Here is a 25307-nt window from a genome sequence, read left to right on the forward strand (position 1 = left end):
GTTTGCGCGCGCACACACACACACACACACACACACGAACATGCCAAGGCCCATGCATAAACACACACACACACACACACACGCACACGCACACACACACACACACACACACACACACACACACACACTATATGCAACACATAAATGCACACAACATACAAATAATCTGCCAAAAGGTGGAAAGACGACGCAGCATTTTCTTTATTGCATTTCTCCACTTACATTTTCTCTTCAAAGACGCACAAACAGAATGGTTATGACAGATACAAAAGATGGCCATTAGTGTGAGGCTCAGGTACGCCTGCTGCTCCAGACTGAAGGCTTCGAGAGAGCCAAAAACAAGACCAGCTCATTCATACCTGCCAAACACAATGCTCCGAGAAAGCCCTGCAACAACAGACACACACACAAACGCACACATACATACAAACACACACGTGCGCGCATGCACAGAGCAATACTTGAATGCATAAAGGGATATTCATATGCAAGAGCACTGAGTGACACGTTCAAGGGAGAGGAAAAACGCCCGTGAATACATAAAGCTGTGTGTACATCTCTCATCCAATACACAGAACACATACACACACACACGGACACATACATTGTGTGTGTATGTGTGTGTGTTGCTGTGGGAGTGAGATCTGGAGGGGAACAGCTGTATTAGGCTGCATTAATTATAAGAAGATAATGAATCAGAGAAAGGGGAAGAGACTGTGTGCATACAAGAAAGTGTGTGTGTGTGCGTGTGTGTGTGTGTGTATTCATCAGGAATCGTGCCTTCATGTCTACTTAACTACAAATGCGCGAGTGTCTGTACATGTGCGCAAGTATTTTCTGCTGTGTGTGTGTGTGTGTGTGTGTGTGTGTGTGTGTGTGTGTGTGTGTGTGTGTGTGTGTGTGTGTGTGTGTGCGCGCGTGTAAATTGCAGGTGCCATCTATCTGCACCATGCGCCATTGAGCAGCCATAAAGAAGCAGGAAATGAGGCAGGAATATAATCAAGGCGATTGGCACTCATTTATCAAGCCAATCAGATGGCTCGATGATATCTGGCCCTGTCAGTAAATCCGTGCTCCCTGGTCTATCATAAAGGACAAACATAAAAAATAAAAAAACAGCACTCTGAAAATAAGCCTTCCATTTAAGTTGACACATATGTTAAATGAAAGCACCTTGTAACAGTGTGTTTAGTTCTTGTGCCTGGTTGCATAAACTCACTGAGGCTAAGGTTTCTCTTAAATTTTCACCTAAGGATGCCTTAAGAAAAAATTAGTGGGCATGATAATTTTTCTTCAACCAATCATCAGCAACTTCATAGTTTGAGGCATATGGCCACTCATCATGCTGTATTCAATTGACAATTGACAATCAAATCAATCAACTGACAATCAAATCAATTGACTGTTATTATAGCATGTTACCATCCTGAGCTGCTTAAGTATTCCCTTATGCATTGCTAGAGGTTTATTAGGGACCATTTATTTCAGAAAATTATAAGGGGCTCATATCAGTTCCTTTAAAGTGAAATAATTTATTAAATATGGGACAATGACTAAATTAATGGTGATTGAGCAGGAGGAGATACCAAAACAAAATTTTCAAGACAGAGAAAACCATTTGGAGCAATGCTAGTAACTTAACTCTGTCTCATATATAACATTAGCTGTATCATTGTATTTAATGATATAGCTAATGTTATATAGTATACTTCTTGCTACATCTTCTGCTTGTGTGTATTTGTAATGGATGCTGGTTAAATTTATTTTGATTTACATGCTTGTACTTTCCATATTCTTTAAGGAGAACAACATTAGTATTAGAAAACCCACTATGAGCAATGCTAGCAACTTGTTAGAGAGTATAAGACTGACCATAGGCGTCTGAGCAATGGAGCAGGGGAGCAGCTAGTTAGCACTAGCAACTTGCAGCTAGCTAAATCTGACTCATATATTTACGTTAGCTATATCGATGAAACTCACCAGTTTTGTCAGTGTTTGGTCTCCTTTCTTGCTGTCACAGTAATATTTACATATTTCTTCATCACTTATATTCCTCACATTGATTTTGTCAGTTAGCTTACCTGTTGCCGCATTTTCTGCTTGTATGTATTTGTTATGGCTGTGCGGTTAAATACTCTGAATTATTTGTTTGTACTCTCCATTATCTTCAAGGAGAGCAACATTATCATCGTTTCTTCTTTTATCTGTTTTTCTCTTTGTTGTCAATTTTGGAGAAGCTAACTAACACAGGCTAACTAAGTGTTAAAATAAAGCTGTCGAGTAATGCTAAAGGATGATGATGCAAGTGAAGCATAACCACGGTAACTGAAGTGCAAATGTGCTGTATAGTGACAGTGACTGCCTTGAAAGCCTTAGCTAACCTTTAAGCAAGGAAACAAGTAAAGTTTAGTATTTTTGTTGGTCTTCTTCTCATTCATTTTGTTGTTCTTTCCCTCTTGATTTTGTGAAATAACCTCCTGTATTTGTCCTATTCCTGTCCTTTCTGATCACTCATTTGTTTCACCTGTGCCTAATTAGTTATTGTTTTTTTTCTGTTTCTGTGTCCACCAACCCACGCTTTGGACCTCTGTTTAATTTTCTGACTTTGACTTTAGATTTTATTTTTTGGACGTGGCATTCTTCATTTGCCTACCTGACCCAAGCATAAGTCAGCTGTATTTTCTTTCGTTATTAAATTTCTTTGAACTGCTAGTCTGCCTGGTCTGCAATTTTGGTCCATTATCTTGTTTAGCTGGATACATCTGACACTAAGAGGCTTTATGCAACGCTCCCAAGCATACGCCTCAGATTAGGGAATTATTTTGCTTTAGGGACAAACTTAAATTTTAAACTTAAGGTGGTTTATGCAACAGGGCACTGTTTCTTAATAACTTGTACAACATCCAAGTATTTTCTGTGGCCCTAAACTCTTGCAGCTCTGTAGACATGTCAGCCTGAATCATCTCTTCCCTCCCTTTGAATGTGGGCAGCAGGAAGACACCAATAAAATGCTGCAAGTCCAACTCCCACAGGCAGCTTCTGTAGATTCAATTCAACACTTCGGGCATTTGTTTTGACAGTGTTTTTCCCACCAACATGCTGAGCCCAAAGTGGACCAGTATACACAGTATATTTTCAGATAACAACCGGCAGAGATCAGGTAGTAGGTGGTATGCTGGGGTGGTCTTCAATAGTTTAGAATATTCATCATAAAGCCCCCTTTTGAAATGGATATAGATGTTGCTCTTAATCGGACTGGTTTTAAAAAATACATATATTTTTTTTACATACATATGTATGTAATCTCACCAGGCAGGTATGAAAGGGATGCATGTAGATGATAATGTTGTTTGACAAGGCGCGACAGTGAATGAAAAAGAGATTAAAATAAGAAAAAAAGGGACATACACACACCAACCTGACAACTTGATTTTCCTCCTGCCTTCGTTAGGTTTGTCAGGATGGGTGGTATCTTTGGTAGCACACAGTGCACAAGCCTACGGCAGTGTGATTTTCTCAACGTTGTCCTGTTATTATTAACTGTTTTCTGAACAACTCGGGGCTCAGAGGGGAGCTACTAGTGTGCAACACCATTTATGATTTATGATGCAGTGAAAACAACAGTTATATCAACAAAACACTAACTTCACAGGCAAGTACAGAATTTAAAATGCTCTGACTCCTGAAGCAGAAGATGGAGCGAAGAATGTAGTAACTAAGACTAAAATGTAGCCACGTTGTTTACTTTTATTAGACATACAACAAAGTGAATTATTAACCAATATCAGAGGTGGGATGAAAGAAAGTACAAATACTTTGTTACTGTATGTGTGTAGAGTTTTCAGGTATCTGTACTTGGGAATTTATTTTCTAACAACATTTTACTTTTACTTCCTACATTTGAACACAATTATCTGTACTTACATTTTCAAAACACACTTGTTACTTTAGTTTTAATGCATTTGAGGGGAAATTATTGATTATTTTTATTATGCATTATTGCACACCACCTTCTCTATATCAGTACCAGTTTCAACCTAAATGGATGGAACAATAACACATAGAAAGGATGATGTAACAAGAAGAAAACAGACATAACCGGGATACCACTGAGGAAAAGGGGAGGTTTAGTTAGCTTTGCACAGAAACAGCTGGTAGAGATGTCCTTGAGAGGGCTACATTTTACTTTTAAACTGAGTTCATTTCAGAGCCTGTACTTACTTGAGTATAGAAGTTGAATCAGTACTTCTGCTTTGTCTTTTTTACATAAGTATCTGTATTTCTACTCAAGTAAAGAGCGCACTTTTGCCACCTCTAACTACTATGTTAACATTCTTGCAGTCAAAAAAGAACATTTTGAACTTAGTGAATATATATATATATATATATATATATATATATATATATATAGGTTTATGTTTTTGTAATTTAAAACTTTGTTTATGGATGATAAGGTGTAAAATGTGCATGATAGTCCATACAACTTCATTTTTATTTTTTTTTACATTTCAGCTTTTCTTCTGTTTTTTTTTTTTTTTGTATGGATTGCACTGTTGAAACAACATGTTAATTACTGAGCTTTACAGGCGCTGATAGGTTTATTATCGAACTTTAGAGGAAACCAGGCCAGCAGCGCCTCCAGACTTTACGTTAAGCTAATCGCCTCCTGGCTCCAGCTCCATAGTTAGTGCACAGACATGAGAGTGGTATCGATTTTCTCATCTAACTCTCGGCAAGACAGCGAAAAAGTGTATTTTCCAAAATGCTGAATAACTCCTTCAAGTGTAGAGCCAGGCTTCTTTGTGTCATTGTGCATGTTGTAAATAGGAAGATTTTGTATAGAGGCGTTCTGACAAGCATTGACTTGATCTTACGAAGTCAGAGTTTATGTTGAGTTAATGTTTACTGCTGTGTATGTCCTGAAGAAACACAGCAAAAGAGAGAGATCATACCTGAGTGCAGCCACGACTCTCTCCACTGCGTCACAAAGCACTGTTTTAACAGACAGGTCTAGGGGGCCAACAGCCACTTGCAGAAGCTCTCCAATACGCTCCAGAGGCTGCCCATCAGTTGCCATGGTGACTGCCAGCTCGTGTACTTTTGACCTCTCCGACCGGGACAGATCATAAAGTTGACTGTAATGCTGTAATACAGAAACAAAATAAGAGTGATGGGGGTGCAGACAGTTTTACCTGACAGGTGAAATATTTCATGGGAAAAAGACAAATAAAAAAAAGTGTGAGTTGGCAGACATTACAAAAAAAAAAATCTGAAATATTTAGAAAAGACAAACAGAGACAAAGAAATAATAATGCAGGATGCCAGAAGAAAGAGACACCAGAGGGGAAAAACATTATGTTATATTTCAGAGACAGCAAATGAAGAAAAAGATAAACGCAGAGTGAAAGAAGTTTGGTGTAGAAGTGTAAAGTTTATTGAGTGAAGGTTGTTGTTGAGTACTTTGTTCTCTACAGGTATTAACCCAGAGGGCAGCTCCAATGTCCTGCTCTGCTTTGCTTGTTTTTCTCTCTTCCAATAAAAAATGGCTGCAATCTGAACCTGGAAAGCTTAAAATGGAATTTGATTGTGTGTGCGGTACGGGTGTTTCAGGAAGTGTCTGTTTTTTAAATAGATATGTGAATATTTACACAAGAAAAAAACAGAACAAAAAACTTTAATGCTAACACCTATAATCAGAATGCAGAAAATTTCCTTATTTCAAAATATTTTCATATATTTTTCTCTTTTGTTTTCTTTGTAAACTCTTGATGTCTTTTTTGTCTGTTGTTTATATTTTATCTGTCTCTAGTTTATATATATTTAGATTTATTAGATATTTATATTATCTGTTTATATTGTTCCTGTTTTTATACTTCCTCTGTTTATAATGTTCCTATTTTTATATTTCCTCTTGTTTGTATTATTCCTTTTTTTGCATTTCCTCTTGTTTATTTTGTCCTATTTCTATATTTTCTTCTTGTTTATATTGATACTATTGTTTATATTGCACATTTACTTGTTTATTACATATCGTTGATGCTTCTTTCCATTTTGCTATCCACTTTGCTGCTGTAACACTGCAAATTTCCCTGTTGTGGGACTAATAAAGGATTATCTTATCTCATTGATTTTATTCCTCCACAGACACAGCTCTCAGCTTTGAACAAACCAAGGTTGTGTATGTGGAGGTAGAACAGATCCTTAGATCTCAACAGTAGCTGCAGAGACCTGTGGTCTGGAGGTGGCTGCTGCTTGTCATTGTGGCAAACCAAGAACGGGCTTGTTGAAACAACCAGTCTCTGAAGAGCTTGAGACACAGGACTTCAAAGGCTGGTTAATAGAGGCAACTTTGTACCAGTGGACAAAAGGGTCTGCAGCTACTTTAGTCACAGAAGTGAAAACCTGGGGGCGTGACAGGTTTCAAAGACGCTAGATGCACAGTAATGCACAGTTTTGTTGTTTGCCAAGTGAAAGACAAAGACAGATGCTGGTCTGATCAGCCGTGTACTATAACCAGTAAGATCCTATGTTTGTAACATCATTGTTCTGTGAGAAATAGTTCTAAAAAAGTAAACTTTGCACAGTCTCAGAAAAACATCCCTTTTTCAGCTTTGTGACGAGATTTTTCAAATGATCAAAAAGTGATTCTAAGTGGTCTATCCAGCTTAAGAAATAGGAGAATTTTCAAAACCTATAATGGAACAAAAAAAATTGAGGATGTGGTTTTCACTGGCCAAATTGTAATCTAAAACTGTGATCTGAAAAAAAAACAAAAAAACAAAAAAACTAGAGACTAAAGCTGTCAGATATGTGTGGTGGAGTAGAAACACAAAGCTGTACAAACACTCAAGTAAAGATCAGGTGCCTCAAATTTGTATATAAGTACAGAAGTTGAGTATGTACTTAGAATGTACTTCCACCGCTGTCTGAAAGCACCAGTGTTTAATAATATATATGTTTGACATTTGCTAATCCAGGCTTTTTCACATGTGTGAAAAGGTTATGATCTTTGCATCCAACGTATCCAGTGGAAGGAGGAGCAGTTTGAGAGCTTTCATTGATTCCCTGCGCTCCCTGAGCAAGACATTGACATTCTTGGCATAAAGTCAAGCTAAATCAGCGTTGGCATTGGACTCAGACAAGGGCACCCTTTGTCACCTCTCCTGATTGTAATATTCATTGATATTGGTATTCATATGATTTATAATATTCCACATATTCATGATATATGGACATCGTATATTCATGATATATGATATTCATATTATATTCATTGGCAGAATATCAAGGCCTAGCTGAAGACTGAGGAGGTTCTGGTTGGGTAACATTTGGGTCACTGCTTTTTGTAGATAATGTTCACTGTCAATCTAAAGTTTAATTGTCTTTAGGAAAAATGTAGATCTTTGAGTACAGGTATTGGGGACGTACCTGCTGCGAGCTGAGAAGCACACGTATCTTTGGGTGTTATTAATGAAAAATCAAGTGTTTAAGTGCCAGTTAAGGAAAAGCAGGTGTCTATAAAACTAAGCTCTCAATGCTCAGTTCCAATCCTCACTTATGATCATAAGTTTAAGATACTGACTCAAGGATAAAGGTGACATAAATGAGGCTTTTTTCTACAGGGTGGCTGGTTTCACTGAGAGTAGCTTGGCTAGGTGATTTGGGCATCTATCCGGGATGCCCTTTGGCTGCTTCCTTTTGTAGCTGCTCTGGGCATAGACAGCTAGGAGGAAACTCTAAGGCAGGCTCAGGACATGAAGGAAGAGCTGGAGGAAGTTTGTAGGGTAAAAGGACATTTGGGCCACTTTGTGTGCCATAAAAAACCTTATCAGGCAAGGACTGAATGGAATTATAGATGGATGGATAAGGCAGCACATGCAGATGCTGCAGCCAGTAGCTCCTTTGTTGAAACTTTGCTACATTTTTGTTTTTATCTATTATTTTTTAGCTTTATTGCTAAAACATGCATCACCTATGACAGAAATACACTTGAAACCATTGGAAAATTAAGCGCATCGTTTGGATTAAAGAGCAGTGGACCTTGAGATGATCAACAATGCACATGGCATCTTTCAACCACCCAGTCAGATCAAGTGGACGCACCACCAAGGACGACCCCAGGAGGTGAGCGGATAAGACCCATGCTGACCCAGCTTGGACTAAAGGCTCCTCCTGGCTAAAGTCTGGTCAGCAAAATGGAGTGGATGAAATGAGACACTGTCATACCCTCATCTGTCTAAACCTGCTCCGCCACAACTTCCCCGATCAACTATTGTACTTAATGGGTTCTGAGCTGACAAGATTCAACTGATACTCCACATTGGACTGTGGATGATGGAATAAAGATTTCACCAAACAGCAAGTGTACTCAGTGATAATTTCAGGGAACCCTGGTGGCATTGGCACCAGAGTGGTGGCATGAACCTCAATATCCTAAATGTCCCTCATATCCCTTCATTTCCTGTCATCTCTCTTCTGTCGCTGTCAAGGAAAGCAAAAAAATCATTCATTCAAAAATATAATCGGCTTTAAATTCAATGGATGTAATTTTGCATGCTACAGCACTATCTAATCATCGGGGCTTGTTTTTACAGTATTTGATTCATTGTATATGATATCAGAAGAACATGGGCAGGTTTTAAAACAGAGCGGTGCTAACATATAATAATTTGTCCTCAGCATGGTTATCTCTTCACAGCTATTCTCTGGCTACTGATTCATCCTTTCAAAAACACACTGTACCATTGTACCATACACAATATCCGCAGTGTATAATTTGCTGTCCTCACGGCAGGTCAAGACGCCTGTGGTGGATTCATCTCCAATCCACTATTATTCCCAGCAGCTGGTCACGTACACTTGATAAATGACCACAGTATAGCCAAACAGAGCCTACAGGGCTCCTTCTATCTATCTTTCTCTACCTATCTGCCCTCTTTTGGTTCTTATATCCTTTTTATCTATCTCCAAGGATACAATCGCTTCCTGCTCCAGGAGAAGGGAAGTTACATTATAGAGGTTGGACTGTGTGTGTGTGTGTGTGTGTGTGTGTGTGTGTGTGTGTGTGTGTGTGTGTGTGTGTGTGTGTGTGTACGTGTGACAAGTATTACCTAGCTTACAGCTAAGTAATGCATGTATCGTCTTCACTAGTATGTGCTTTTAAACACAGATAAAAAAGGAGCTAAATATTATAAACCTATACAATATGGGGGTCAGAAATGGCCAGTTTTCATGGGTATCTCATGGTCGCATAGCAACACACTATGTAGCCCCACATTCATTTTGTGTATGCACACGCATGCACACGCACGCAGGGAGGTGACAGTGGGGTAAGTCAGTGTGACTTTGCTTAATGAGATACAGCATGGTGTACGTACTGTATATACGGCCATGTGGCAGGGCTCATTTGAAACAGCAGCCCTTAGATTTACATTAATATACCCTTGACTAGTCCCACTGAGGCTGAGAAGAGCTTAGTCGAGCAGAACCACCCCAGAAATATACAACACATGCATACACAAGTACACACAGACACGATCTGTATATCCAAGAAAAGGTGACCTCATGAACAGACAGGGGAACAGGATGTGAGTGATCAAGTGTGCATGTCTCAAACGCTGTGAATGAGTCACTTGATGAAAAGCATTTAGGAGAATGACTATCAGGTCAATTTACCTGTTAATTAACAAGAGGAAAGACATGAAAATGAACAGTGTGTCACTTGTAGATAAGCATTACACTATGCCACAGAACATTATCAGAAAGTAGCTTATTAGCTTTAGCCAAACTAAGAATTCTGCCCTCTCAGAAATAAAAAAGTGACTAGAATTTCTTATATGGTGTTATATGGATTAATACCTCTAGAAAAATAAGTACAGTGTATCATCAAGTTCATATATATATATATGTATAAGCCTTTGATTTGTTCGTCAACATTGTCGCCATATTGGTCCTATCAAGACTGGCCTGTGAAAATACGTACGTAGAATGTTATATTTTTAAGCCGGCAGCGGAGGTAGTAAGACAGCTGAATTGACGAAAGGTGAGTCGGCAGGATGGGACAGCGGTTTGATGTTTTGATGGTGGGTTATCGCAATATTGAAGGATTTTAAAAAAACAGCTAGCAGCACTTTAAAGCTGCAATTAACAATTAAAATAATCGTTAGTTACAGTGGTGCGACACAGTACAGTGTCACTTCTGTCGCTGTTTTCAGCGCGGTCTGTTTTGATTAAATGAAGAGGAGATACAGAAGAGGGAAGAGGGAGCGCTTGTTTCGTGTGAGCGCGGCAGCAGGTGTCCAGTGAGAGCGGTGCAGGCCGAGACAAGAGGAGAGAAGATGAAAATGAAACATATGCATGTCCTAATTACATGTATCGATACACTAGTGCTACGTCGATTTGTTTCCGATTTATGTTCAGCTTTTTACCGATACAGGCTGTCTGAACCGATGCACTCATATCTTACACATTAAAGTCCGATGCATTGGATGCATGAGTGAATCGTTACACCCATATCACTGGCAGATGCATATGTTATAGGCCACCCTAGGTGATGACGCTGTTGTTTTACATGTCTCACCTCTTTTGTGTGGGGCCTTGGTGTAAAAAGGGCGACAGTTTATGCCAAGGGTTTTCAAAGTCTGAGCTATGGGCCTCCCCTCAGACAAAGTTTAGAAAAAGGCACCTCATCCCCCTTAGTTTGCTTGCTTAGTTTTGTTCAATACCTGAATGCGAATAGGATCAGTTTGATCCCACGGCAATTGAAATGAGATGGCCTAATACTGCTGTTTGACATAACTGAAGACTACACTGAATACATAAAAACAGCCTGTCCAAAGGCATTTATTAGTTTCTGACTCTGGGAAAGGGGGAACCAAGTAAAATTCTCCAAAACTACACATTTGGACTATCTCATTGACCCAGTCACACATACTTAGTCTGTTCTATGTGATCTCCTTTTCCTAACTAGTGTCATAACTGGTGTAATAATTTTTCACTTCCATTCACTGAGCCGCCCCTGAAACAGTTTGGAGCCCCCCTGGGGAGGCCCATCTCCCTCTCTGAAAACCTCTGGGTATCTCAGGCCAGGCCAAGAATCACTGCATCAAACGGTCTTGGCGTCTATTTCTTTTAAACTATTGCTAAATCTCTATTGAACTCTGTGTGCTCCTTTAACAGATCATTTACCACGCATTTACCCAAAGAGGATTCCTCCCTGTTAAAAATAAAAAGGCTTTAGTGTCTGGCAGATGGGGTCTACCTGCTGGCTGTCTCTGAGTGACACTATGAAGGGATGGCTCAGAGTGTCCAGGTGGGCCTGTGATTGCTGCAGGTGTGCCAGAGCCTCATCAAAAGTCATCCCCGCTGGGTCCGTCCCTTCCTGCTCCCCGCTAACATCACCTCCTCTCTTCTTGCTCTTCTCGCCCAGCTGGCGCAGGGCTTTGGTGGCTCGCTTTATCACCTCCGACCTGGCCTGGATGCTCAGCTGGAGATGGGATGGGGTGGAAGGAGGGAGGAGAATGAGGGAAAAGGAGAAGGGCAAATCGAATTGAGCAAGGAGAGAAGGAAAGAGAGGTGCACAAGTTATGTACGTTAAATTCAAACTGAACATGTTGAAGAGCGGCAGGTATAACCCAATCTATCTGCACCAAAATACCATCAGGAGCTTGAGTAGCATGTGTGTGAGGAGTATGTGTGTGTGAGAGAGGGAGATCATAGCTGGAAGCTTGGTGTAATTGATTCAATTCAGTGAGAGCAGGTTAACCATTCGTGGGGAGAAGAGAGGGCCTTTAGGGCATTAGGTTTCACTCTGTATTGCACAGAAACACAAATTCACTGACAAGCACCACACACACACACACACATTCACACCGAGAAGACACTTATAAATCATCCAACTTCACATTTCCAGCCACCTGTGCCACACACTCAGACACATGCTACTCATCCTTCTGCATTTGCTAGATATCGTGACTTTTGACTGACAGCACTTTTCCCTGCCAGGACAGGTTGATCACTCAAATAGGGTTTACTGACAGGTACAATTCCTTTTCAAGGGTGAGTGTGTACATGCACACACACACATACAGTCCTCGTCTTAACATATTGATATAGTGTTGTTTTCTATCCACAAGCAAAGGACTGATACACAGAGTGGACACACACACAGTCACTACTACTCTTGTACAAATCCTCATTTTAATATATTTATACAGTAGAGCCTCAGTTTGGCCTTATGCCCCTTAAAAAATCATCTGCCCCGCGGCCAGGGCAGATGCAGCTTGATGCACTGCCCGTGCTGTCCCAGCTGATTTAGCTGTTTTTCTCCTCTGCCTCTTTCCTGTCAACGCAGCGCTTAGACACAAGTGTCTTTCGTTGAGATTCTGATTGGGCAACATCAAGTAAAATGCTGTGCACATAACAAGTGGTGGGTTAGGTTATGCGCTATGAACCTCTGGAAAACCACCAGGCTATTAAAGTGTGACACCGACTCGCAGCAGAGACAGCGCACACAGAACGAACGCGAGAAAGGGAGGGTGCGGATATGGACAGATATATCAACATTATATAAACTCTGTCTCTCTTTACGGAAGCCCATTAACTCAAATTTGCTGAAAAAAGAGATGTATGTAAGTCATTATAATGTGAAACTTGCTCAAAATAAAGACTTATTATCTCAAAATAATGAGTAAATAATGAGTAAGTATCTCAATATTATTCAATAACTAGTTTTTCATTTGCACATCAACACAAACTATTTAGAATGACAATATTATCCACTGACCTCTGACTGACTTCCAGTGTCACTGATGTTAGCGAAAAAATAAAATTAAATGATCCTTAACCCTTAAATTAAATGAATTATTTCCGTGTTACTGTTTTATTTGATCGTGGATCCTAACTGGAAGCAGTGTGAACAAGCGAACATCATATTGTTTCAGTTTTTCCCAGTAAGGGTATCTGTCTCTGTTTTGGCAAAGTTTCACCCACTTGCTTCACCTCCAAACTACTTTTTCTGGTCAAAATCGACACTGAACTTCTTGATGCTTTTGTTTGCTCTCATCACGGCGGTCAATAAGGAGGTTGAGAGACTAGTTAACAGGACGGAGAAGCCGTACCTTTTATATGATCCACAGCACCCTTTTTAAGGGAATATTCTCAAAAAATGAAAATGGGGAGATTTTGGGAGTTACAAGTAAGCTAACTGTCCGCCACTTATATAGAAAGATGGATGACTTAAGAAAATTATATTAGCTATGAATAAATAACTTAGACACTCAAGTTACTCATCTACAGAGAGACAAATCAAGTTGCACTGCTGCATATTGCTAGTTTTGTATCTGGACAATTTTTTGCCCTCCAATCTGCTCAAATTCACTTTTTTGCTTTATAATATGAAGTGGTGTCAGAATTAGTATTATGTTAATATCAGTACAGAGTTGTATTTTATTTTCCTAGTTAAAAATGTATTTAAATATCTTCTTATTTTATTGTTTCTCTATTTAGTGCTCTTACTGCTGAGCAGTTCTGTTCTTCCAATCCCACACATTTCATTGTACTGTTGACCCTGTGTTAACCTACGTATGACCAATAACGCTGAACTTGCACTTGACCTTGTCTTTTCTTTTATGCATGAGCGGGAAACAGATTTAGGCATTCACCAAAGGGCAAGGTTTGAAAACAGGCTGGAGGTCGAGCTAAAGATGCTATCTAAGATCAATACTTCAGAGGGGGAAAAAAATGCCAGCGCTCTCTGTTTGCTTTCAAAAGATATGTCCAGTAGGAGGTAGGATAAGTCCCAGGCATACCTTTCAGCCCTTAGCCTAGTGGAAAATGGATCAATCCATCGCTGGGGGGGCGGGGGAATAGGGATATGAAAGGTCAGACGCATTCCTAGTGGTGAAGGTTCAAAAAGGATAAAAAAAAAAGGAAAGAGAAGTATAGTTAGGGAAGAGGGAGCAGACAGTGGGTTTCTGAGAGGTAATCTGCATGTTAAAAAGCACAGTGGGAAAACAGTGCCTGCTGGGAATTGGAGTTTAATTGGCTCTGAAGAAGAGAGGGATCAATTAGCTCTGGCAGAGTCACAGAGAATGAGAGGAGGTATAAGACAAAAGTGGAGGAAAAGGGAAAGGTCTGTAGAGGGGGAGCGGTGATGTGCCAGTATATGAAAAAAAAAAACAGTGGGCTACTATTGATAAGGTGCACTGAGGCACTTTAAGTCCTCTGCAGGACAATTTTTCAGAGAGCTGTAATTATGTGGCTGACATTTCTTGTGCAATTTTATAATTTCTTTTATAAATCATGACTGGTATGTGCTTTGAGGCGACAGAGTGCGGATGTGAACATAATAATATATTTAAAATTAGGAAAGGGCCTTTGACGTTCCAAAAATTGAGCCAGGGGCATGAGAGACGAGCGGTCAGACGATGAAGAGCGCAGAGTGAGGAATGTGACAGTTTGATGTAGTGATTGGAAATCCCCACATTGCTTCCTTTTAGACAATATGAATCCCGTCTGGGTGGCTGCCTGGAACCAACTACAGTACCTTCTGTGCTGCAATTACAAATTGTCTGTCTGCCAACCTCCCACCAGTTCCTGTCTGAGACGGTAATAGAAAATAGAGCCTCCTTCACATTTTACTGTCATACTACTTTTTCCTCTTTTCTGCCTCACACACATTAATACATATGAAAGAGATGACTGGATCTGGATCACTATAATTTGACCAAATTTAAGCTTACATGTTCGGCTGCATCAGATGAGAAGGTGATGCTGTCCAGGAAGTCGACAGCATCAGCAGGGACCAGCCTGTCCAAGTATTTGCCGCAGGTGTCGTATGCATGGAGGTAGTCCTGGTCATTCTGTGGGGGTCTCTTCAGCAGCTGGGGGTCTCCCGTCCAAAAGAGTTTCTGTAGCCACACTGCGTGGACGGCACTGGGGGAGACCATGGCTCCTCCACCACCAGGCACAGGTAGCCGATTAGCAAGTTTGGAGATGGACAGCACGTTCTGACTGGTCAGAACTGGTTGTAGAGTGACCAATGGATCCAACGATTCGTCAGTCAGCTTCCGGTAGTTCAAACCTGAAAGATATATTTGACTTTGTTAAGCATTAAAGGGAAAATGTAACACTTTTCATGTGACTGTCCTTTCAGGGTATTCATAGTGAATGTAGTCCTCCTCTGAGTACCGAGGAGGCATGCTAGTTGAGTATTTTTGTCACCTATGATTTGACGAACAGAGTAATAGCAATGGGCTTGGTTGATGGTACAAATCAAAGGGAAAAAAACAGGCATGGGCATATATACAGGTATGTGCACCAGGATGTGGTATAAAGAGCAACAAAGAACTTCAGCTTAACAGAAAGGTGTGGTGGTTGAGTGAGTTAAGCACAGGACTTTCATCCAGACAACTGTGACTCAAGTCCTGCATGATGATTTGTTTTCAACTGAGAAATTTAGATTTACAGTACTGTGCAAAAGTTTTAGGCAGGTGTGAAGAAATGCTGCAAAGTAAGAATGCTTTCAAAATATATAATGCATTTGTTTATTTTTTTTATCAATTTACAAAATGCAAAGTGGGCCAACAGAAGAAAAATCAATATTTGGTGTGACCACTCTTTGCCTTCAAAACAGCATCAATTCTTTTTGAAGAAACTCAGCAGGTAGGTTGTTCCAAACATCTTGGAGAACTAAGCACAGATCTTCTGTGGATGCAGGCTGCCTCAGATCCTTCTGTCTCTTCATGTAATCCCAGACAGACTCGACGATGCTGAGATCAGGGCTCTGTGGGGGCCATACCGTAACTTCCAGGACTCCTTGTTCTTCTTTACGCTGAAGACGGTTCCTACTGACATTGGCTGTATGTTTTGGGTCGTTGTCCTGCTGCAGAAAAAAAATGGGGCAAATCACACGCCTCCCTGATGGTATTACATGATGGATAGGTATCTGCCTGTATTTCTCAGCACTGAGGACACCATTAATCATGACCAAATCCCCAACTCCATTTGCAGAAATGCAGCCCCAAACTTGCAAGGAACCACCATGTTTCACTGTTGTCTGCAGACACTTGTTATTGTACTGCTTTCTAGCCCTTTGGTGAACAAACTGCCTTCTGCTACAGTCAAGTATTTCAAATTTTGACTCATCAGTCCAGAGCACCTGCTGCCACTTTTCTGCACCCCAGTTCCTATGTTTTCATGCATAGCTGAGTCACTTGGCCTTGTTTCCATGTCAGCGGTTTGGCTTTTTGGCCACAATTCTTCAAGACACTTCAGGCCAGACTTCTCTGGACAGTAGATGGGTATACCTGGGTCCCACTGGTTTCTGCTAGTTCTGAGCTGATGGCACTGCTGGACATCTTCCAATTTTGAAGGGAAGTAAGCAAAGTGTGTCTTTCATCTGCTGCACTAAGTTTCCTTGGCCGACCTCTGCGTCTACGGTCCTCAACATTGCCCGTTTCTTTGTGCTTCTTCAAAAGAGCTTGAACAGCACATCTTGAAACCCCAGCCTGCTTTAAAATCTTTGCCTGGGAGAGACCTTGCTGATGCAGTGTAACTACCTTATGTCTTGTTGCTGTGCTCAGTCTTGTCATGGTGTCTGACCTGTGACATGAAACTGTCTTCCACAACCTTGGTAGTAGAGTTTGTCTGTTCCTCACCCAGTTTTAAGCCTCCTACACAGCAGTTTCTGTTCACTTAATGACTGTGTTTCAACCTACATATGAAATTGATGATCATTAGCACTTGTTTGGTATAACTTGTTAATCAAACACCTGACTATGATCCTACAAAATCCCTGAATTTGTGCAAGTGTACCTAAAAGAATTGATGCTGTTTTGAAGGCAAAGGATAGGCAACCCAAATATTGATTTGATTTAGATTTTTCTTCTGCTGGCTCACTTTGCATTTTGTAAACTGATAAAAACACACAATTACATTTTATATTTTTGAAAGCATTCTTTTTTTTTACAGCATTTCTTCACACCTGCCTAAAACTTTTGCACAATACTGTAGTTTATTAGAGAGAGTCAAAAGTGACAATAGACTATTATTTGCACATTTTAAAGGAATGAAAAAAGGCACGAATTCCAGTGAAATATGGTCTAAATGTTAGCATTCAATCAATGTCTTCAAATAGTTGGTGAAAAAACTTTTACTTTTGAACAAATTCTAAACGTCTTTTCACTGTTGAACATGGACAGTTTTTTTTAAACATCTTTTAAACAGAAAAACCATTGGTAATGAATGGATATGGGAAAGGGGAACAAACATAGTAAAACGGGACTGGAAGTGTAGCTTGATTTTAATTTGTGTGGTTTGTTTGTTTTATTCTGATATTTGCTCCTGCTGTGAATCAGTGTTGGTGGTTGGTATGACTGAGTTGTGTGTGGTGAAAAAATTTGTAATTTTCAAACTTAACATAAAGTTCATTGATGAAATATAAGAAAAAGGGGAGAAGACTGATGAGTATTTATTTCTTTCTACTCCTTTTCAGACATTATTTATTTATTAGTGCATTTGCTGAACATTTGCTGTTCATTTGTTATTCTTTTGTGTTTTTATTACATATTTATATTAATATATTTAAGATTTTTTTTACAAGCTCAGAATAAAATCTATTCTCTAATCTCTACAGTAGCACTTTGCTCTGGTAATTGTGATTGCATCGTTAAATCAAGGATTCTGTGCAGTCTGTATCGTATATTCAACGCTTTCTAAAGGAAAAAATTCAAAGGTTCAACCCAGTAATACGGTGAATACAGAATATGACCTTTACAGGAAGGTCAGCTTTTATGTTTAGCTTTCTGTTGTGGGATATGTCATACAAATTACTGTGACATGTGCCTTAAAAACAGAAAAAAAGACATGTTCAGGCAGTAGCTGCACATATCGATTTACTTTCCAAAGTAGAATGTAATAGCTGCATAGTGTGAGAAGCCTAGCATTCCAACTCCTACAACATTATCCAACACTTTACTGTTCAGAAAGTGGCACTTTATAAAAAAGAGGTCTATTTGAAGGCACGTTATACTACATATACAGTACCTGCTATCTGCATCCACAGATAGTATGTGCAAACCATATAGCACTTACTTGCAGGAAGATTACAGTGATTTGATATGCAACGGTTGTTCAGTGTCCCATTGCATGACAGAAATGCGTAAAGAGAAATGCACAGAAGGGAGTAACCACACTGTGTTTGCATGTGAAGGTGTACAGTTTGTCTGTGAATCTGTCTGTGTGCATCATATCTCCTACCACTGCAGTATGCATACTCTGTATATGTGTGTGTATGTGTGTATGAGCTAGAGAGTGGCGTGCTCTAGGTCTCCAGCGCTATCAGACAGACACATTACTGTGGCAACACCACAGCCTGTCTGGACTTTAAATATTTAACACTGGTTGGCCTGTGGGGAGGGCTCTGTCAAGGCTGCTCGGAATCCCTCACACACACACACACACACATATAAAACTGTGTACACACACTCTCACACAGACACACACACACAATACTTTCAGACAGGCCCAGACGGACACTTTAACTGCAGATAAGAGTTACATGCACTTACACATGTACTCCCTCTCTCTGTCTGTCCCCTGCCCCACCCACTTGTCTCTTCCACACCCAAGCGGCATCTCATCCCCTTCCTCAGGAGAGCCCACTCAGACAGTCACCTGGTACTGTGTCTGAAACTGTGATGAATATCGGACACACACCACCTGTCTCTACACCGTCTGATTGCCAGGTAAGTACGTATGTGTGTGTGTCTACAAATGAGTTCTTCTGAGTGTGTGCGTGTCTTTGAGTCGGTGAGTCTCAGTAGAAAGTTGGTGGCCCTACAGACACCGCAACAGCCTGTATTGCTAAAAGAGTGTGAACGTGTGGGTTAAGTGTCAACAGTGTTTGTGAACGTGTGTGTGAGAGAGATGCAGAGAGAATTAGTTTGTAGGTGTTAATCTCACAAAATCAGTATATGTGCCAGTTCATTAGTATTACTCCCTTTGGTGAAGTACGCACATGCAGTATGTATATATGTGTGAGTGCTCATGTGTGTCCAGTAGTTTTACTTTTGCTCCAGCTGTGCAATTAAGAGTCTGAACCAACCCCCCCCCCCATGGTCAGCAACTCTCCAATCACAGCTTAGCAAATGCAACTAGGTATTGCAGCCCTGTTTGTCCCTTTATTCATTTCCAATTTCATTCCCTAACTTCCCGCTGCTGTAGACCTTTTTCACAGCAGTCATTTTGACTTGTCAAAGCAGGAAAAGCACATGTACTCATTAATTAATAACATTAATGATGGCTGTATTTCATTTGGATGACACAGTTCTAGGGCTCGGGTATTTGACAAGCTCACTCACTGACACAGCTTACTAGGACACTTGAGGTCCTTTTACACTGGACAAAAAACCCACTCACACCCACAAACATGTGGCTTTTGTCTTCAGTGGGTAAGGGTAAAATTGGCATTCATTCCTAAGTCAAATAACTCTGCTGTAATCACAGGTATTTATTGACTTCAGTTCTGATTGGCAGTGATGGAAAAATGACAACTAGTGGACACACTAAAATCTGGCATTTTTGGCAAAGGCAAGTAAAACTTATTACCTATTTTATACACATGTGCCAAATTGCCTCAAAACCCTGCGTTAACTACTGCAATGCCTGATATGGTGTGAATACTTCCCAGGCCTTTGAACACATCATTAGCTAACCATATTAGTGGAGTTTCAGGTTATGGTAAAAAAAGAAAAAGCCATGTTTACGACCAGAACATCCACTCCAGCAGCAACCACAGCCAACATTAACAGACGTAGCATTATGACATGAACAATGCTGTTCTTGATTTTCATGGATCATTAGTCAGTGAGGATGCACTATTTGCCTAAGAGATTTAATTTAGCCTCAATCATTTTAGCACATTATCATGTACATAGCCATCAAGTATATATTTGAGATCTCTTTTACAAGATTCTCATTTTAAAATGAGTCCATTGGAGACATTAAATAAGCTAGTGACAGTGCTTTTAACCAACTCATAGAGCTAATGTTAGCTTAATTAAATCGCTAGCTACCCCTGATGAAATCTGCCAACAGTTGTTATTTTAGCTGGAAAAACTGATGGTTGCTGGCCAAAATTGAGAAACCTGCTTTTATCTACCACTGTCTGAAATAAAGGACCCATGCTTTCTAAAATTACTAGTAATTTGGAGTAGCTGCTCATCAAGCAGTCAGTTGCTACTATGTGATGTGATAAGGTAATTGTGTGTGAGTGAAACTAAAATGTACTGGCAGAGTGAGCTTAAAGTGCATTTTTGTTCATTAAGAAATGCATCTAAGTCTTGATGTGGATGACTCAAAGGTGTGTGTGTGTGTATGTGTGTTAAACAGAGACATGTGTCATCGGTAAAAGCTGTGGCGTTATCAGGAGCAGAGGGAGGAAGTGAGGCGTGAAAACACAGCTGACACCTGGCTGACCTTTACTGAACTCCGCTGAGAAGTGACACACCCCCCCCCCCCCCCCCCCCCACCCACCACCCAATACACAGCAAAGTTTGAGCACTGTAGCCGGACCGCTGAACCGGTGACACACTACAACCTGGACATGACGTCCTTGGAGAGCACACTGCCGCAGAAATCTAAGTGGAAACAGCACCTTGCTGTCGCTGCTGTCGCCGTTTCAGGAGCCGGCGTGTTAGGCAGATTGACAACTAAAACAGAGGTGGATCGCTTCACTTGTCATTTACAGGAAAATGTGAATAGCTGTTTTTGTTTCAATCCTGTTACTTTTCACTTTTGGAAACTTACATGAGAGCTGGTGGAGAAAAGCAGGGAAGATCAAAGGACCAGATGAGGCAGAGATAAAAGAGGATATGTGTAGATTTAAAGTATAGGTATGTTGTAGAGGGTATTTTGCTTGTCACTTACAGAGAATGTACAAGGATTTTACTAGGTTTATCTGGGGCCAGAAATGTGCCACGACTGCAGGCATTCAGCTGTTGATTCTACATGACACGGACTTGAGGTTATCTACTGACTAGAGGGAATGTCAGCATCTGTATGTGAGTCATCAATCATGTCAAGAGCGATTATGTTCAAGTTGTCCACACTGGGCCTGATTCCTTGACATTAAAGGCTTGGAGCTGATTTTCCACCAACAATAAAACATAGGTGTGTTCACTCCTGGAATCCTGGAGCTTTTTTGATTGGCAAATGGTTGCCTTTATTGATTCTGTACCATTAGAAACTGTGTTACTCGGCAGGGTTTTCTAAGCAGTGCTATTGTTGACCACATCCAAGTGGTTCCTGCATGGATGATTGAAGAAAAGTGTTCGTTCATAAATACAGAGCATTATTCACATTTGAAGCAAGTGTATTTCCTCATATCATTGGAAAGACGTTTTGATCAACTGGTTAACATGAAACTTTGCAGGCGTGTGTGTGTGTGTGTGTGTGTGATCAAAGGACTTGAAGTTTTTCAGCAGCTTATCTTGTACATTACTGGACCAATCAACCTATTTTTGTGCACATTCATGACTGTATGTTGAAGTACGTCTGTGATTGACCATTTTAGAAAAACCTTTAAAAACACTTTTTTATGGCTCCACTTACACGGGTCACAGCCGTGGCCTGAGGCATTATGTTTCCAGGTCACCCCTTTCCTGCGAACGCGATATCTCAAGAACAACTTGAGGGCATTTCTTTTTGGTTCAAGCGTTCACTTGCACTCAAGAATGAACTGATTAGATTTTGGTTGTCAGCGGTCAAGGTGACAGTTTAGGTAACATTTTATACCCAAAAGGTAAAAAATCAACTTCACTGTGGTATCATAACATTAAGCTCTCTTCTTTGCTAAATGATACACTTTATGACTTATTAATACCTGAAACTTACAGTCAATATAGTGGCAAGTTCCACATTAAATTCCTTCAAAGTCTTGCCTACTTATATTATATGAGTCTGGACAGATATGGATGTAAACTGCAACTTGACTGGTTGGTGGAGACATACAATTGCAAAGAGTAATTCTGTTTTTCAACTGCTCTGCTTTATTCGTCCATCGACAATTTTGTTTTAGCTTGGGACAACGTATTTAAGGGTCATGCTAACTTTACAAACAGGAAGGCGTAAACTTTACAGATCTCTGCTGTTTGTACCTAGTGGCTATGGTGGCATTGCAGCAGGTGCTTCACCATCGGTTGTCTGGCAGGGATCTGCACTCCACTGAGTGACCTCCCCTAGTTACTGTGTGTGTTTAACACTGGTTGAATGAGATTTTAGATGCAAGCTGCATCCATTGGTTCAAGGGGTGACATTTGAACAACAGGCATATTCTGAATTATCTGTCTTCCTCCGTCCTGTAAACCATCTACTAGCTATGCTCAAGTCATTCCATCTGCATCACAATCACACAGACAAAAAATTTTGTACCGTTGGCAACAGCTCGAAGCTTCTTAAGCAGTTTGACATGGGACTCTGGCTTGATGGTGGTGGTGACATAAGGTTCACAGCCTGCAGCATCTAGCAGGGTGTAGTAATAGAGCAGGCGGCCCTGGTCGGTTCCCTCCACAGTGGGCAGAACGTACTTGGTCATGTGGCTGTAAAAGGCCTGAGGGTTGCACTTCAAAGTGTCAAACAGACCGAGGGACTCACTCCGGGATTCAATATCCTTGGTGGAAAGACTGGATGAGGAGAAGAAGAAGGAGGAAAGGGAACAAATTAGAAAACAAGAATGCATGTAACTGAAAGTTTGACAAATTTGCATCAAATTTAATAATCCATAAAGTTTTTATAGCAATATAAATACACAAAAATAATCCATATCCCAAGTTCAAAGCTTTTACATTTGCAGTTAAAAATGCCTGCTGTGTGAGATATGTCCTCTCTATGGAAAATATCCGTTGGTACACAGGATATGAAACACTTTACAGCAAGTTTTCTGGCATCACAAACAGCAGTTTGTTTGGAAAAAAACAAATTAAGATTTAAGTTGTTCGCATAAGTAGCAATACCCACCATGCCTGAAAAAGATAAGAGAAAAACAGAAATACTGACAAAATACCCCATCAACAAGAAAATCAAAGGAGGAAGACAACCAGCGCTGGAGACTTTCATTGCAAAGTAGTATTTGAAAACAGCAGTGTGAAAGCAGCACAGAGATCTGCAGGCTTATCACCAAAAATACAGTCCCTCAAAAAAAAAAAAAAAGATGAGGATTTCATAGATTACTGCTGAGAATACGTTTAAGAACTTGGTCAGCACTGATGCAAAAATTGCCAAAATGAGGATAAATTGTCAAAAAAAGGAAGACAGAAAGAAGAGATGTGACTCTCAGAGTGTGAAAAAAAAGCTGTGTGGAAACCTATTCAGCAATTTGTTGAAGTTGTGCACGACTTGTGCACCGCTTTGCTTTCCAAAGACGTGTTTTACCACAGAACTCAAAGTCAACAGCAGCAGGTGGTCTGAAGAATGAGAGGACAAGCAAAAAGAACACAAGCAAAACACCAGAGAGAGGAAGAATCGGAGAAGGAAAAACCTCAGAGAACCGCAAACAAAGGTTAAACAAGGGAAGATACAAAGAACGAAAAGGCAAAAGGCGAGGGAAAGCTAGCTGCTGGTAGTCGCAGAGGGGCTCTGAGCAATCTGTGGCTGTCTGGGAGCGTGTTAGTGTGAGAGCAAGTCTGTTTATCTGTTGGAACGGGACAACATCAAAGAGGATGATGTTTCCTCTGGGCGCTCCATCACAGCTAGCTGGGAGGCTTTTGCTAATGAAAAAAATATAGACAGCGGCAGGAGTGTGCAGGCAGCTGACAATAAGCTCAATAATGTAAATAACACTAATCATCCTCACAACAGGGGCTCGAATAAGACTGGAGTCAACAGAATAAGTAACTCTAAGAACAGACTCTCCCTCAGTCACTTTTCCTCTCATCTCTTTTCTAGGTGCGCACACACTCGCAGGCAGCCTGAGACCCCAATCAAAGTCTGATGTTTCATTATTTAATCACGTTAGCTCCTAAGTGACTGAGAGCACCAAGAACAATGGCATGTGAAACAACAGCTTGTCCAGGTAGGACTGTTTGAGGGGTGTTAAGAGTTTTTTCTTGGCAATCACACACAGGCAGAAACACAGGCAGCCGTGACTGGTGGATTGTGCCCAGTATTCATGTCAGGCTCCGCTTTAGCGGAGTGTTACTGTAGTTCTTCAAAGCCGGGCTGTCATCTCCTCTTTGTCTTTCTTCTCTACCCAATGACAATAGGTGTTTAGTGCCTCTCTTTGCTGAGGCTCTGAGCACCTCCTCTCAGTTTTTATAACTAGTCTGCTGCCGCTTGCTTGGTGGCATTTCCCACTGTACATGACGCTATTCCCCACTCTCTGTCTGTTGTGTTCATGTGGCTGTAATATCAGGAACTTCTCATCACCATCTTGTCTTGTTCGTTTCAAAAGCCAGAGCAAGCAACCAATTTAATCCGATGAAGTATTCCTCATTTTTCAGGGCTGTTCTCAATCCTCTCTCATCCCTCTCTCCTTCCCCATTTTACATCAGCACATTCTGTTTGTTGTCTCTTGCACCACGTCCAAACAAAAATAAGCTTCTAATATTCTTAAATTCAGAAGCATATTTAATTGCTGTGGTAATCTGACAGCCAGAATTAAACACTAGGGGGGCTTTGGCGGAGGAGCAGTGATTATTCAGCACATCATTGTTTGAATTTATGCAAGCTGTAATGTTTTTTTACAATCTGTGCCACTAATTTGTTTACAAATTACTGTCCAGCAGGGGATTGTAAAAGTGTTTTTGTTCTGCAGAGTTCAGTGCAGGACGATGGCACTCAAATGTTCTTTTCTAGAGGATTCATTTGTTCAGGCAATATTTTTATGCCTATCACACACCATCTGCAAATGTAGACACTTGATCCTTAGGAAAGAGTCGCACAGTATAGGGTAGGTGTAACTTAAGCCCTACATTTAAAACATAATTTTGTGTGTGATTTTATATATAAATGATTTTGCTTAATTAAGTACAAGCAATTTCCTAAATGAACACTTAAATAACTGATAATTCATTCACCCAATGCCACTTGTGATGCACGGACTGCCATTACAATTAATCCACAGATCGGGTGGGCCGGGTCGTAAACATGAACATCCTGATTTACAGTGGATGGGTCATCAGTGGGAAGCGGTGCATCGCCCCAGAAAGAGAGAAAGACTGTGTGTGCATTTATGCATGAGGCACAGCAGCTTAACTTCATTGATTATTTAATACTGTTTCCTCTGTCCTGTCAAGTTCATAACTACAGTT

General features: G+C 40.5%; 1 protein-coding gene across 2 annotated transcripts in view; it reads right to left on the reverse strand.

Annotated features, from left to right (window-relative positions):
* Positions 1-25307, reverse strand: part of nbas (NBAS subunit of NRZ tethering complex) — a 224197-nt gene that overhangs the window by 60305 nt on the left and 138585 nt on the right. For both annotated transcript variants that reach the window (XM_084736747.1, XM_084736746.1), the window contains exons 44-47: positions 22432-22682; positions 14742-15082; positions 11261-11485; positions 4953-5143 (exon numbers count right to left, since the gene is read on the reverse strand). In XM_084736747.1, coding sequence (XP_084592873.1) covers positions 4953-5143; positions 11261-11485; positions 14742-15082; positions 22432-22682 — 1008 coding nt within the window. The remainder of the gene's footprint in view (positions 1-4952; positions 5144-11260; positions 11486-14741; positions 15083-22431; positions 22683-25307) is intronic.

This window comes from Lutjanus erythropterus, chromosome 15 (genome assembly GCF_056507025.1).
Source record: "Lutjanus erythropterus isolate fLutEry1 chromosome 15, fLutEry1.hap2, whole genome shotgun sequence".
Taxonomy (NCBI): Eukaryota; Metazoa; Chordata; class Actinopteri; order Lutjaniformes; family Lutjanidae; genus Lutjanus; species Lutjanus erythropterus.